The following is a 16,301-nucleotide window of genomic DNA, read 5'->3' on the forward strand; positions in this document are numbered from 1 at the left end:
TAAAGATGGTGTATGTTCTCTCCTATTGCATACATGAATAAGCATATGTCTCCAGGACAGTATTGGTCATCAGTATTGCAAGTTGGCCTGAAACTGATGTCTCCAGCTTGGGTTTTCTGAGGTTATAGATGGGCATTACCAGGTCTGACGGCTTCTTTCTCCCTGTATTTTTCCTGATTCCAGAGTTTCTGGTAGTTCCAACTTTATTTTACATACCTTTTAAGTGTATTCCTTACAGATTTATGAAAGGTTTACTTAGGTGCTAACATCTAAACTTTGCTGTGTGGGAGACCTAGACAGTTCGTTGCCCTTTTGTCAGCATGGGGGTGGATAGGTGAATCTATATTCTCAGCAGTTAAGTAGTGTGTGCCTCACACTTTCAAATGAAAGTGACACTTGGTCACTATAAAAAAAAATCTACAATAGATTCTTTTATTAGTAATAAGCCTAGCCTCCATGTATCTCAAAGACTCTAGACTATTATCTTTTTTATTAATAGTGATAGTCCTGAGTGAAAGGGATGATTAAATCTGAATTTTAAGTAAATAACGAACAGGGCTTTTGTTCCTTATATTTAGTTTTGGAGATAGCTATTAAAAATAGAGTTCTGATATGTTTCTTACTGACTGAGAACTTATGTAGACCTCAACTAGGCTAACCTCTAGGTTATGAGTGCTGAGATTAAAAGTAGTTGCTACTGCACTAGACTTTTTAGAGTGTTTTTAAAGTAGTGAAAATTTTTATTTTTCAGTTTCAGGTTTTTTGAGAAGCTAGTGAGAATCACTCTGTACCATGGTCTTTACCCCTTTTCTGAAAACATATCCACTAAGTATACTGTATAATGAAGACAGAAAAATAGCACTTTTTACTGACTTTAATGTATTCATGGCACAAAATTAAGACATCTTATTGTGCTTAAGGAATTTATGCTACTTTTCAAAGTATATTAAGTTGGGTAGAATTATGAGGTGAAAGTTTATTCTTAGATAGTGTTTATAGGGCATGTGCTAGGTTTGGTGGTACTTGAGGCTGAATTTAAAGTTAGAAGCTGAGGTCCTGTTACCTCTTACGGCCCTGTCTTAAAACCAGATTTCTGCACTTTGTAAGATTCATTTTGTTTTATCAATGAAATGGTTAGGTCTTTGAATTTAGCACAGTTGTCTGGGAAGGGAGCATAATTGAGGAATTGCTTATATTGGTCTGTAGCCATTTCTGTGGTGATAATTTCTTGGTTAATGATTGATGTGAGAAGGTCCAGCTTAAAGGAGGAAATGCCACCCCTGATCCCTGGGTTGCATTTTTTTTTTTCTTCTAAAAAGCAAGGTGAACAAACCAGAGAACAGTGTTCATGGTCTTTTGCTTCAGTTTGTACTTCCAAGTTCTTCTGACTCCTTTCAATGATTAGAATGTATAAGTACTTGCTGTCAGGTCTGTATTTGGTCAGGGTTTGTCAAATCCAGGAAATGCAAACCAGGGCACAACTGTCACTGGGTGCCAGGTGTGGAGTACTCCTGTTGCTTTGGGGAAGATGGGAGCAGTGCTCAAAGCCTAAGGGATCGGCTGTGTGTGTGTGGGAGATAAGAGCAAGCCAGGAAGCATTGTTCCTCTGTGGTCTCTGCTTCAGGTCTTGCCCTGGCTTCCTTTGATGATGGTCTGTGATGGGGGTGTGTCAACCAAATAATCCCTTTGTGCCCCACATTGCTTTTTGGTCATGATGTTTTGTCATACCAATAAAAAGCAAACATTTGGAAGTTGGTACCAGTATACTTTTAACCTGCTCAGAGAGGTCCAGTGGACTTGTATGGTCCTCTCACTTGAGTACAGAAGGAAAGGCATTGGGTTGCATAACCTGACCCCTAGATTTAACAGTTAGGTTTTGAGCCAGTGTAATATTTTACGTGTATGGGTGTTTTGGATGTAAGTATGTGCACTGCTTGTATGCCATGACCACAGAGGCCAGAATTGGGTATCAGATGTGGAACTGGAGTTTATTAACATAACATGTTGTGCTGGGAGTAGAAACTGTTGCAAGAGCAGCAATTGCTCTAAACCACTTACTTAGCTATGCCCTAAATTAAGTTAGGTATTAAAATGTGAAAGGTCTGTAGCTCTAGCATGTACAAGGCATTGAGTTTGATCCTTAACCATCACTAAAGAAAATTACAGAAACCAGTGGAACAGTACAGTTTCATTTCTTTAATTACAGTTCACCACACCTAATGGATATTTTGTACTTTGTGTCATTGAAGTGCAGACTTAATTATCTGTATGAGAGCCCAGTTAAGGAACCTATTTTCTGTGTTTTATAGCTTATTAGTTTATTTTGGTATAAGCTATATCTTCCAACTTGATTCTTTCCATTACTCAAATTGGAAATGCCACCTTGTCCTCTGCTTCTGGGGAGTACAACCCAAGTTCTTATATGTGATAGACTGTGCTTGTATGTATTATATCACTGAGCAGTTTTAGTCTGAATTGCTTTTCTATTGTAGGAAAGAAGGGAGTTTTCTAAACTCTTCTTTTTGTTTTTTGTTTTTGTTTTTTCTGAGACAGGGTTTCTCTGTGTAGACTTGGCTGTCCTGGAACTCACTCTGTAGACCAGGCTGGCCTCAAACTCTGAAATCCACCTGCCTCTGCCTCCCGAGTGCTGGGATTAAAGGTGTGTGCCGCAGCCGCCGCCACCACCACCACACACACACCTCCTCCCCCCTCCCCCCCCTGCTTTTCTAAATTCTTAAGATGTTTTGTTGTAAATATTCTACCTTCTCAAGTAAAGCAGTTCATAAGCACAAAGTGAACATGAGTCTTGTAGGCTAAATGGAAAAATAAACCTTGAGGGCTTCTTCATCTTTGATATCAGAATGGTAGACAACTTTCAGGTGACTCAGAAATACAGATCCTAGTGAGAAAGAAAAAGAATGGAAACAGGCATTTTCCTCCTTGCTCCAGGACATGGGTGAGCTGTGTGGTAGTAGCTACAAAGTGGTGGTGGGTTTAAGACTAAGGGGAGAATGCATGTGAGATGGAATTTAACACTCCACTTGCCTGCAGATAGAACTAGAAAAGAAGCTGGCTCTGGAAGAGTAACATTTTCAGGGCAGTTTGAGTATCTACCTGAATTTTAAGTCTGGACAAAGTTCAGTGAAGTGTTTGCCTAACAATGCTCTGGATTCTACCTTCATACAAATAAAAGAGAAAATTCCTTTGGTGTGATACATAAGTGTTTAGGTTCCAGAGACTTACGGAATTTTATTAATTAAAAAGGATATAAGTTGTTGGTGGAATATATTTTAGAATTGAAAAATACCAAGCAATGAAAGACTTGAAACTTTATTTGGAGATTTACCTGGGAATCAGAGGACGATGTTTTGCAAGAATTCACAGAAATTACTTGGAATGGTCCTGACATTCATTGAGAGATATATCAGGCAAAGTGATACATTCCTAATGTACATTAAAAGTAAACTTCCACCAACATGGGTTAATTTTCAGTACTTGTGAAAGCTTGTGCTAGAGTAAGGGGGTAGGAAGGAAGCCAGTTGAGCAGAGTGACAGGTAACCCTCCAGGCACTGTAAGAGAATCTTAGGAGGGAGAGGATGGAAGAGGCTTTCATTCTTTCATAGGTCTTCTGATGAGTTGGAGAAATCTTGATCAGAGAAAGTAAATATCACCTAGGGCTTTGAGGGAAAGAATCTCTTAAGAACAGTATAGGACTGGGTTGTATGGACACAATGCTAATTTGTTAGGTTAGAAAAGAAAGTACAGGCTTGCAATAGATACTTTGTTAAATGAAAATACAAACGTAGTGTTAACTGATAAGGATGTGGTAGAGATAGGGTTGATATTTTAAGAAAAATTGTCTTGGACCTTTCAGGTGGCACTGGACTTTGCCAGAGGTATAGGAGACCATGCTGAGTCCATAGTTATGAAGAAACAATAGCAAAGTGTGGGTTCTTGTAGACTGATGTTTTAGACCCGAGATAGATAGCTGGTGTTGAAGACAGCACATGCTCTAACAGATGAATTAGGTGGAGTAAGAGCACAGGGACAATACTCCCATCAAACTGATAGTGATTGACAGATGCTAAAGATGAAACACCTGGTGTGTGTGTGTAAATATTGACAGATGCTAAAGATGAAACACCTGGTGTGTGTGTGTGTGAGAGAGTGTATGAGTGACAGATGATGAGCCCCTTCTGTATTGGGGCCCCTTCTATATTGATGTTTATCAATGTTGGTGCCTTACTTTCTTCTTACCCATAAGTCTTCCAAGTCCCTCTGGTGAAGCTAACTTAATCCAGAGACAGCTGGCTTGTTTGCACTGTCCTGAAGTTATAGGCAGGCCTGATACTACCAAAGATGGTGACCATTGGAGTAGGAACTAGGCAAATATATTATGTTGCCATAGTAATTCTGCTATGGGGTACATTGATTTCTAGTATCAAGCTTCATTACTCATGAGGGAGTCATAGCCCATCTTTAACCGGTCTAGAGTCAGCCTTTCACCACAGAAGGTGAGTGGGTGGAGAGAACTTGGTGCAAAAATAGAAAGAGAAATATGTTGATGTGCCAGGTCTAAAGAGTCAGTTGGATCAGTGTCATGTGGTGATAGGTCTACTATGTTGGAGGGTAAATAGCCTTCATGGCTAGGAAGGTAGTTCACTGGGGTGACTGTCAAGGGGTTGGGCAGGTTACCCAATTTTGAGTCTGGGTCCCTGCTTCCTAGTACCTTATATAGGTTCACTAATTGCCTTGTCTCATCTGTGAGAGTTCCTGTAGCTTGTGGATTGGTAGCAATATATATTGTGTCTTCCTTGGAGGTAGAGTAACCTTGGAACTCTTGTCCTTTTTTGAAGCAATAGGGTTGTCTGATTGCTGGGATCATTTGGTAGAGGACTTCATTGATGATCAGGGTCTCAGGTTCTTCAATGGTAGGCAAGGCCATCAGAAGATTATCCATAGGTAGCTGGATCTTCTCCTGTGAGAAGAGTGGATGTGTAGGTTAGTTACTACACTTGATCTTAGCCAAAAGGCCGAGAAGCGATGGTTAGTTACTTTGATACTCTATTTCTCCTGTTTTCCAAAACCTCACATCCTGCCGCCCTGCTTCAGCCTCAGGTGAGAAACTAGGCCTTGAAAGTTTCAATGAGGCAATTGAAACTAGGCCAGATTTCACTCCCATCCTCATCCACTACTCCATCACTGCCGTTCTCTAGCCAAGGACAGATTAAACTGCTCAGCTTAACCTTCAGTCCACTTGCTTTTTTTGTCTAGTAGCAAAGGCATGGAAGTGGAAAGAAAAGGCAGTCTGGAGAGGGATGGTGTATTTTCCAGGTTGGGGGTGGTAGAGGGAAATTGGTGTATAAAAGCTTCCGGTTTGCCCATTACCCTTTTGTTGAGAATCAAGCTTAGGTTTGTGCAGGAGAAGGTATGTGCTCTACCAGTCACTTTTATCATGCCCCTAACCTTGTTAGTACTAGAAAAGAAAAAATGATAGGATTTAGAAATGGGAAAGATTACTCATGAAGTACTTTTATTAAAAACAGCATCGTTGCTATGTAGCTCAGGCTAGTTTGGCTCTCTGCCTACTGAGTGCTAGGATTAAAAATGTGATTAAAGGCATCATATCTTCATCATACCATGAGGGCCGTTTGGGGGCATGCTCAGAGGTTTGGGCTTTGACAGGATTACATGGCTTCAGGTTCTTGTCAGTTGTGGCATTTAAGAAACTACTTGAATAGGTTTTCTGCAACAGATTTTCATCTTTTCCCCTTTGACTAGTTTTGATAATTTCATTATTTAATTTTTCTGATAACCTCAGGATCCCTTTGGTTATCCCCTCTATATCTTTTCCTTTATAAGTTTACTGCCAGTTGCCAAATTAAAGTCTTTGGCTCTTGGAACATTTCTCCTTCTAGGGTTTAGTTGAATTCTTACACTCAACACTCTTCCCAAGGTAGAGTTCCATGCCATTAACACATGCTTATATAAAGATTTTAATTTCTAGTCTACTCCTTTCTGCATCTATCTCCTGTTTTACTCTAACATAGTTTCCTGGTGTCACCAACACTTCACTGTGCTGTTCCTCACTGCACTCTACTCAGAGTAGCACAGGCTGGGGACATAACTGGGTGAATTCTGAAGACAAGTCCCACCTTTGATATTCTTTGGGAAGTTTTGATCAACCTCTGGCTCTTTTTTTCATGACAAGTTGTATAAGAGTCTTGGTATAATTAGCCTCTGATATGGCCAGCTTTGTTTCGGGCACAACATGGCAAGAAATGAGTGATGGCACTGTCAACAAAGAAACTTCAAATTGGTCCTGGCATGTAGGTTTGCCTAGAATATGCATGGATGGCAGCTGTGCCAAAGCAAAGCTACCATGTGGGAAAAAGCTAACAGGATGGGAAAGGCTGTTATTAGGTGAGCTGCTCTGCCTCTGGGGCAACACTGATAGACTACTCCCTAGCACATTTTTTGGGGCTGGCTTCTGGAAAGCCCAAGGGAAAGTGCCACTAAGCCCAGGGCTCAGGAACATCATCTGCACCCATAGCACTCACACATAGGTATCTTTATGCATGTTTTACTTGTACTTACATTGAATATACTTGTGCCATTTGACTTTTGGCATGTGTTTATATGCCAATTTTTGTTACTCTACTGTAACAAAACCTGTGAGCATCTTAGCATTTTATAAAGGCTTGTAGCATCTCTATTTCCTGATCAGAGTTCAGGGTTATAGCATGAAGGATAGTGCTTTCACAGAGAGAACTGCCTCCCACTGTGATTTAGGCTTCTAAGCCTAAAACATTATAATGTCAAAGCTCAGTTGGTTCAAATCCTGGTACTTGAATTCACACCAACAAGGCATTTATCAAGGCTTTGTGGCTTTCCATTGTGTAGTTCCATAGTTCAGTTGTGTCTTTACTTAGACCATTATGTCATCTCATCTCAAATATCTGGCATATTGATAGGTGAGTCTATTCAGCTCAGAGTTTTTGTCTACTAGGAAAACTGCTCATCTTGTGCTTAAAGTTCTATTGTAAGGTAAAAAGTCTTCATATCCTGCTTGGACATGAATTAACGATCTATCATTTAACACTGACTAGTATTGGGCAAGTTGTCTCATCCTTCGCCTCAGTTTTCTCATCTGAAAAATGAGGATAATAGTATGACAGCATGTCAATAATGCATGAAATTAAAAGTGCCTGCTACATAGGAAGTAGTATGTAGGTTATATATAAATATGTTAATGCATTATAGTTATGTACTTTAAAGTACATAATAAGTATATTGGAAATGTACATCTGTCATTGTCACTATTCTTGCTCTTGTTACTTAATGTAAACAATAGAAGTCTTCAGGTATGGTTGTTCTTGGGAAGAAAATGAAAACTGAAAAGAAATGGACGTGGTGGATAATGCCCATGGTCCAACAATTGGGAGTCTGAGGCTTTTGGGATTTCTGAGTTTGAGGCCAACCAGAGCTACAGAGTAAAATCTTATTCTACCTCCTCCCACCAAAAAAAAGTGAAAAACATTTGCTTTACATGGCATTTTCTTGCTTACTCTTCACTGTAGTATACAATATGATGGTGCTTGGTGTTCAGACAACTTGGACAAGTTACCGAAAACACACAAAGCAAGCAACAGGCAGGTCCCTCCAGACCCAATTGCAAAAACATTGAACTGATTTAAATTTCTAAAACACAGATGCCTAGGATCACTTCCTTTAAGCAGAGGCTAGGTCACTGGCCTCTGGAATAAGGAAATAATTCAAGTGAAGAATCTTGAAGAAAATTCTCAGCCTACAGCATCAGGAATGATTCTCTGCTGAGCCAGTTCTTCCATAAAGATTTTTCCATAATCGCCTTCCACAAAACCCAAAACCAATGGTTCTTTTTACTTTTCTGTGCTTCAGCAGGATCGGGAATGTTAACCAGTTATTCTGAGTTTGCATCAGTTATCTGGTCCAATTGGCAAAAACCACTTGCTTTTTCTTTGAAATAAGTTGGACTGAAGAAGAGCATGGAAGATGATGGGAGAATAAAGCCTGGTGGGTTTTATGCTCATGGGCTTCAGAAGTTCTCATGATGACTTTTTATCAATTCGGCTCACCCACAGCATCTAATTCCTGGGGGTTTCCTTAGATGTGTTCATCACTGACACTATACTGGCTGCCAGTGTGATTTGTACCTTACCTCCATAATAGGATACTTCTTTACCCAAGTGCTATTTGCTGGATCTGGAATGGTTCTGCTATACCATTGAGGTTTGAGAGTAGAAAGGAGAGTAAATGCCCTGTAGATAAGAAAACAGTGACATTTGGTTAAATATGTATACAAAGGCACAGGTGCACAGGCTTTCAGTGCAGCTATTTCAGGGGAGAGGATTCTTTTGTATGGAAAGCAAAATACAGTCCCTCAAAAGAAGCATCAACTAAGGCTAGAAGTCCTTGGATTATTAACAAGCTGCGGCCACTCAGGATTTGCTAAATAAACTGAAAAAAAAAATGCTTTCAGTTAGTTTTTAGCAGTCTGTTACTATCTAGCCATGTATTCAGCAAATAGTATTAAACTAAGTATGTGACCAGTACAGTGGCACATACTGGAAATAGAAGAGCCAAGCAAAGACATTGTTTTTACTAATGAGCTAATTAAAATGTTAACAGAGTTGGCAATAAAATTGTTAATAGTGAAGGTTTAAATAGGATAAGAGTAATAATCATGTTTAAAATGCCCGGAGAAAAATATTCTAGAGAAATATCTGTTAGTAGTGGTTATACCTTTAACATAGTATAGTAACATAAAGATAGGTCTTATAATATGATGAGGAGAAATTCAAGAAACATAAATGCACATTATTTAAACCAATATAAAATACTGTTCAAAGACTGATAAACTTTGATGAGAAAGGTCACATATAGCTTAACTGTTAGATCTGTGGTTCCCAACCCTCCTAACACTGCCATCCTTTAATACAGTTCTTTATGCTGTAGTGACCCCAGTCCATGAAATTTTCTTTTTGTTACTTCATAACTATAATTTGTGCTGTTATGAATCATGTAATATCAGATATGCAGGATATCTGCTGCGCAACCACTGTGAAAGGGTCAGTCAATACTGGAGGCCACAACTCACAGTTGAGGACCACTGTGTTTAGATGGATTTGCTATCTGGCAATGGTGGGTAGTGGTAGTTTGGATGTGATTCTCTTTGACTCCTAAGATAAACTTTATCAAAGTCTTTTTTAAAAAGTATTGTTTTTGTCTTCTTATGTGTATGAGTGTTTTGGTGACCCCAGAGGTCAGAAGAGAGCATCAGATCCTCAGGAACTAGAGTAACAGATGGTTATGAGCTGCCATGTGAGTACTGGGAAATGAACCTGACCCCACCCCCCCTCCAAAGAGTAACTGGTGCTCTCAATTACTGAGCCAATGTCTCCAGCCCCTTCCGAAGTCTTTAAAGATCTCTGCTTTGAGGCTCTTTTGATATATCTGCCAGAAAAAGTGTACTAGCTGGCAGAATACTGAGATAGCTGTATTCGGCACCTATTACTTGGCATCTGAAGACAGCTTTGTGTTGAAAAAATGAACTGATTTTTTTTTTTTTTTTTGCAAAATAGTACTTTTAAAATATAATAAGTTTAAAAGATTTAAATCATCTTGTATTGGTGTGGGAGTGCATGTGCTATTAGCCATGTAAAGTCAGAACAACTTGGTAGTGGGTTCTCGAGATCAATCTCAGTCATCAGCCTTGGTGACAAGTGTCTTTACCCACTGAGATCTAGCTTGTCATTTTGTTCCCAAATATAACCACTGTCTAGCACTGTAGTGTATCTTTGGAGCAGAGTCTTCATTGCCATTGACTATTTCCTCCCTTTTCTTCAGTTCAGGATCTTGCTTGATTGAAATGACAGTAAGTGCAGCTAGAAGACCACAATGTTGGTCACTCTTGCCTCACGGGTTCTGTCTATTGTGATATAACTAACAGTATGTACACCTTTTTCAAGGCTCCTGAAAGGGGAAGTGTTGACACTTCCTATTTCCCTCGATTGTAGAATATAGTGGCTGTAGTTCCACAGCTGTGAGATCATAGTGAAAGGTCGCACAGAACCTGTAGGATGATATCCAAATCAGGATAGTGCAATAGGAAAATTGTACCCCATTACCTAGATTTCTTTATCCAGTTCAGAACCTGCTATAAAAACTTATGTGGATTCTGACAGTCATACAGTTACTATATACTGAGAACTTGTTTGGAGGTTCTAATGGGAACACAACTACTCATTTACCCTTTATGGAAAATCAGCCCTCCAATGGGGAAAGTGATTTTGGCTTTGTGTTTGGGAGGGATTGCAGTGATGAGAGAAGAAGATCTCTTCCTAGGTAGCCAGATGAGCTGATTCACCCTGATGAAGTAGTGGGGAGTTAGTTAGATGATGCAGCCAGATTGCACAGTTCCTCAACTGTGTATGTGATGTTTTTGTGTATACATTTTATTTCAGAATGTAAAAATATTGTCCTGTAAGATTTTAAAAAATCATTACACTAATTTCAATATAATGGATAAATAGTAAGTTGTTTTCATACGTTTTGTTGAATCAATCTAATATCACTGAAATATTTGCTTTATGAACAATATTTCAGTAAGCATATTTTCCTTCAACTATATAATACACCCATGATTGTCTGTCTGTTTGTCTGTTTGTCTGTCTATCTATCTATCTATCTATCTATCTATCTATCTATCTATCTATCTCTGTTTTGGATTTTAAAATTAAAAGCAAACGTTTAAAATTTGACATACACTCAGCCAGAAGGGTTGAGTGAATTTATTCTACTACCAGTTAGACCCCTGAAATGTAGGTATATACAGTCATGGGCTGCTGTGTGGCTGCTGGAAGCTGAAAGAGCAACCCATGCTCTTAACTGCTGCGCCGTCTCTCCAGCTCCTACTCAAGGATTTTAGATTCTGCTCTTGTTGTGCTTTTGCTGTTTTCTTTTTATTAGGCTCTTGCTTTGAACTTACAGTGCCTAGCTTCAATTTGACATAAAATTGTGAAAAACGGATGTATCCACCTGATCCACTACAGTGATGGTTTATAATTTTAAATGCATTTAAACAACTGGGGAGATGGCTTTTAGTGGGTAGTAGTATTTGTTGTGAATGCATGAGGATCTGGTTCACTTCCTTGGGACACACATAAAAGCCAGGTATAGCTAACTGTATGCCTGTAAACCCAGAATTGCAGGGAAGAGATAGCAGAATCCTGGATGCTGGCTGGTCCATCAGCCTAGCTAAAATGTCAACCTTGGAGCCAATAAAAGATCCTGAAAACAAATAAGGCTAGATTTAAGCATATAGAAAGACACTTGACATCTTCCTCTGCCCTCCACATACCTATGCATAGCTGCATGCTTCCCTTTATATGCATACACATGACACATGCACTCATGCATGCACAGTCCATATATTACATTGGGGGTGCAACCAACTCACTTTTGCCGGAAATAACGAGTTGAGAAAGTGCCCACTATGATGATAGCGATGCAAATGCTTGATATGACGAATGTTTTCCAGTTGACTTTGCCTGGAAAGTGAGCAGATCTTGTTAACTGAATTACCTTCAGTGAACTCTTCAAAAGTCTCATCTTTTTGAGTCCTCTGGACCTTAGTCATTTTTTGACTATTCAGTTAGAAGGATCCTATGGGGCTCAATTGTATATTCTAAAGGCTTTCAAGGCTCTCTCCCCGCACCCCCATCTTACAAGTGTGGAAGAAGTATACAGTAGTGAACATAAGCCTCACCAGGCTTCCTGCATGAGGGAAAGGATTTGTCCTGCATTTTGAAAAATGAGTTGGTACTGTCTTCAAGCAGACAGGGTGGGAAGGCAACTCAAAGGTAGCAGCAAGTGTGCAGTTCCTGCAGGAAAGTCACTAGTGAGGAAGAAAAACCCAGTGGGAATGTGTCTATGCCAGAGCCTACAGTGGACTGGCTGTTTTAGTGTCTTACCCTGTGGGCAAAATTCCCTTTCATTTCCTTGGGGACTTTCACCAGCAGTTGTCACAGCTGTCATCCATAGGACATATGTCACCCTGGGCTGTAGGCTGCTTATTGGATGTGAATTTTGAGAGTGTCTGTACTGAATTTCTGAAAGGAAGATAAAGGAAAATGTGGTGTAAAAAAAAAAAAAAAAAGAATTAGGGTACGTGCCCATTTTTTTTTTTTTGTTTTGTTTTGTTTTTTTTTTGGATTTGGTTTTTTTTGAGACAGGGTTTCTCTGTATAGCCCTGGCTGTCCTGGAACTCACTTTGAAGACCAGGCTGGCCTCGAACTCAGAAGTCTGCCTGTCTCTGCCTCCCAGAGTGCTGGGATTACAGGTGTGCGCCACCACTGCCCGGCCACCCATTTTTATTCTTAATGCATCATTTATTTTGAGAGAAGCATATTTCTGTCTTAAAAGCATCAAAATCCATCAGCACTTAATACTTCAAGAGTCATGGTCATGTATGAGGTCTCATTAGTACAGCATACAGTTTTTCCTGTGATTGAAATGTTCTCAAAGAATTGCTATTCTTTCTTGTGAAACTATTTAGTTGGCGCAATTCTTTTGTTTCCTATGATTGTATTTCTCATATTTATCAAGTCGTTTGATAATTACTGAGGAAACTAGTATAAAATTATTTTTAAGAAGATAGAATTTTTAAAAATCTAAATTTACAAATTAATGAAACATTTAGAATTTTGTTTCATTTAACTTTATATGTATGGGTGTTTTGCCTTCATGTCTATCTGTACCAAGTGTACGTCTGGTGCCCTCAGAGGACAGGTGGGCTCCAGACCCCTGAAATGTAGGTATATACAGTCATGGGCTGCTGTGTGGCTGCTGGAAGCTGAAAGAGCAACCCATGCTCTTAACTGCTGCGCCGTCTCTCCAGCTCCTACTCAAGGATTTTAGATTCTGCTCTTGTTGTGCTTTTGCTGTTTTCTTTTTATTAGGCTCTTGCTTTGAACTTACAGTGCCTAGCTTCAATTTGACATAAAATTGTGAAAAACCAGAGTCATGGTACAGAGGTGAAGAAGCTTCTTTGGCTCCCAGATTGCAGTTCCTTATGCTTTCAACATCCTATAGTTTCTCTGCAAAGTAGAGTGTATGGAGCAATGTACCAATGCTGCTTTTCTCTTTAAGGCCTGAGTGAGTCCTGTTCACCTTTAGGAAACAATGTTCTGGAGTGTTCTGGGGTGGCTTTCAGGGTGACCTTCAAAAGCTGGGGAAAAGTGCTGAGTATGGTGGCACAAACCTGTAATCTCAGCATGAGGGAGGTAAAGGAGAGAGGGCTGTAAAATGAAGGCAGACGGGGTATAGTTTGTAGCTGTGTTTCAGGTGCTTGCTTCCTACATATAGTCTTCTTGGTTTTATCCCCAGTATCAACAAGCCCAGAACTTCAACAGTAGCAGCTACTAGCTCAGTCACTCAACCTTTGCCTATGCTGAGGGCAGTGGTGAAATGGAAACTTAGTACTGTATCTAACTTCATAAGCAGACTCATCAATAGACACAGATACTTGTTGGCTGCATCAACTCAGAGAAGCATGTAACAGGAACTACAACCTTTGCCCACTCTGCTGTTCCTACTTACAAAGGTACTAAGAAGGGGCCCTGGAGTAGTTCCTGTACCCCACTGAAAAGGGATGAGGTCTGAGCAGATCATTTCATAGGGACTATCAGAATAGCTCCTATATTTTACCACCTGTTAAGAAAAACACCTTGTGGAAAATCACAAGGGCTGGTATAACCTGGTGAAATTGCTTATACAGACTTAAGCAATATAACTAAGTGTGTGTGTGTGTTATTTCTAAATCAGATAATTAATAAAAATGAATTTAGGAAGAGCTTCTGTTCATTTTGCAGGTACCAGGGTGCCAGCTGTCCAACTGTGTGAGGTGTCCTGAGCTGGGGAAGAGAGATGAGACACTGGAACAGAAAGGGAAGGATTTCTATGATTTGCTGGGCTGGTAACGTTCATTTGCGCATGCATGTTTGAGGAACAAAAATAGCAGCTGTTATGGGGAGCTGAGAATGGTAGAGTCAGCAGTTTTGTTAGCAAAATAGGTTGAGTTGTGTAATGAGAGAAGTCCAGCAGGAAAAACAGGTCCTGCTGCCTCCAGGCTGTGATCCCCAGAAGAGATAAAGGGGTTCCTTCAAGCCTCAGCAGATGAAATTTTAAACTCAGGTGGTTCAGTGATAAAGGAATGAATTTAGAGGATGTGATCATTGTTATCCATTTGGAAGACATGGCTTTGAAGACCAGGCTGAACAGTTACACTGTTACTGGGAATGAATTCAACCATTCAGTGAATACCGTGCTTAGTAAGTGCACCTACCATCTCTCTGGCGGTATTCTAGAGGAGAGGTGATCAAATTGCCATAACTTGTGCCCTTGACTGCTTAGCATTTGTTGGCAAAAATAGCCAGGCAGTGTCATGTATCCTGCAGAGGAGAGGTGTGTTTACCAGTGGAACACTATTGCATATAGCCACGCCAGCAGGCATCCAGACAGCAGGCTGTGTGCACTGAGAAGCTGGGGCATCTAATTCTTCACCTCACCTCACCTGTCCAGGTGGAACTAGTGCCAAAGAACTGATACATCCACGTGCATTTGCACAGTTCCCTGGGGCTGGGGACCTAAACCAAGCAGACCTAAGCCAACATTCCCCTGCTGCTTGGGGCCCTTTTCTTTTCAGGAGTTTTGTTTCTCCTTGACCCGTCCCACTGTCTACAACAGGTATTAAATGTAGTGCGTTCTGGTTGTCCTCTCCTACAGTACTTTTTGTTTAGACTTTCCTAGCTCTCTGCACACTCTGAGGCTCTGAGGATAGGGAATGGAGCTTACCAGTAAGTACTTACTGGAGTAAGTGGGAATTTAATCTAGACTAGTATAAAATCAGACAGTGAATCTTGTCTTTTAGCTTATTTTAATATATTCTTGTGTAGGCTTTAGATGCATCAGATCTGTGACAAAATATGGTAGGTTATTTTCAACATATACAGCAGCAGCTCCAGGGCCAACTGACTGTACTGATCTGTATGGTTCTCTGATCTGTATGGTTCTAAATAGGTGGTTTAAATTTGCTGAAAGGAAATGTTTCTGGGGCACACATTACAGGAAGGATCCCAAAGAGCCCATGAAAAGGCCAGATGACTTGTCAACCTTTAGGAGGCCTCTTAGAACAGACTTACTCCGACAGGCCTGCTAACAGATTAGCTAACAAGTGACTAAGTCTACATACAGAGCTGTCAATTAAGAATGAGTCAACACTGCAGAGACAGATGTGGAAAGATCATCGAAAGTTCAGGTCCATAGAGAGAAAGATCCCAAGTACATTTTTGTGTGTGTGATATTAATTTCTTTTTCTGGAGGGATATACAAGAAATATACAGTATTTTGGAGAATAGCCCAAGAAGTTACTTTCTCTCAAAACTACTTATAAAAAGTTAACTGTTGAGAGTCATAACTGAAAGAAAGGCCAAGAGAGAACACAAACTTTTTCAAGTTCTTAAGCTCTCCTGCAGCAGTGGCCTTTTAAGATTTTTTTCTGGGTCAGTAAGTCTAATGAAAATGGCCCTTCTTTCTAACAAATTCACCTGAAAGAAAGCCAAGTGCTTATGAAACAGAAGTGCAAGCCAAGGTGCTACAACAATAAAAACAAAACAGCTCTGATTAGATCAAAGATTGGAAGAGCAGATCTCACAAGTGACTTGTGACTTAGATGAATGAGTAGTTTATGAAACCATTTGAGATAATGCACCAACCAGAACTTGTTGTGTTTTACAGCCATAGAACAATTATAAGTGATAAAGAGTTATTGTATTTTATCCATTGCAAGAAGAAAATAATATGATGGTAATTGCATATGTGAAGAGTTGAAAAACTATCCAAATGTGTTCCTGACCCTCAAGGATGTATATTATTAGTACTGAAGTGCCTTTGCTTTCTGTTTATGTCTCAAGACATAAACTTCTAGAACTAACCTCATCAACACCATTCTAACTTTGAGCTTTCTTGAGTGCCGTATTCCTCCTTATCTGTGTAAAAAACACATGCTGAACCATGAGTTTCGGTTGCAAAACTGGATTTTGCTTTACTTTTTACCTGTCTTTCTGTGTTTGTTCACCAGTTCATCAAAAACACAAGGGTTGCTATTTGTCATTTGGTTTGAGTCAGTATCTCACTGTGTCACCCAGGCCTACCTCTCCTGCCTTAGCCTTCCTGGTGTTGGCTCTCCCTCTGAGCAGGC

The 16,301-nt window shown here is 39.9% G+C and overlaps 1 protein-coding gene and 1 pseudogene across 4 annotated transcripts in view; both read right to left on the bottom strand.

Moving 5' to 3' along the window:
- Positions 1–3,314: 3,314 nt before the first annotated feature.
- Il12rb2 (interleukin 12 receptor subunit beta 2) overlaps positions 3,315–16,301 on the bottom strand; it is a 92,373-nt gene continuing 79,386 nt past the window's right edge. For 3 of the 4 annotated variants that reach the window (XM_052173862.1, XM_052173863.1, XM_052173860.1), the window contains exons 13-16: positions 12,016–12,153; positions 11,502–11,592; positions 8,202–8,301; positions 3,315–4,979 (exon numbers count right to left, since the gene is read on the bottom strand). In XM_052173862.1, the coding sequence (XP_052029822.1) occupies positions 4,443–4,979; positions 8,202–8,301; positions 11,502–11,592; positions 12,016–12,153 (866 nt within the window). In that variant the 3' untranslated portion in view covers positions 3,315–4,442. The remainder of the gene's footprint in view (positions 4,980–8,201; positions 8,302–11,501; positions 11,593–12,015; positions 12,154–16,301) is intronic. The other variant, XM_052173864.1, reaches the window with a different exon arrangement.
- On the bottom strand, positions 4,949–5,046 carry LOC127679631 (uncharacterized; annotated as a pseudogene).

This window comes from Apodemus sylvaticus, chromosome 2, assembly GCF_947179515.1.
Source record: "Apodemus sylvaticus chromosome 2, mApoSyl1.1, whole genome shotgun sequence".
Taxonomy (NCBI): Eukaryota; Metazoa; Chordata; class Mammalia; order Rodentia; family Muridae; genus Apodemus; species Apodemus sylvaticus.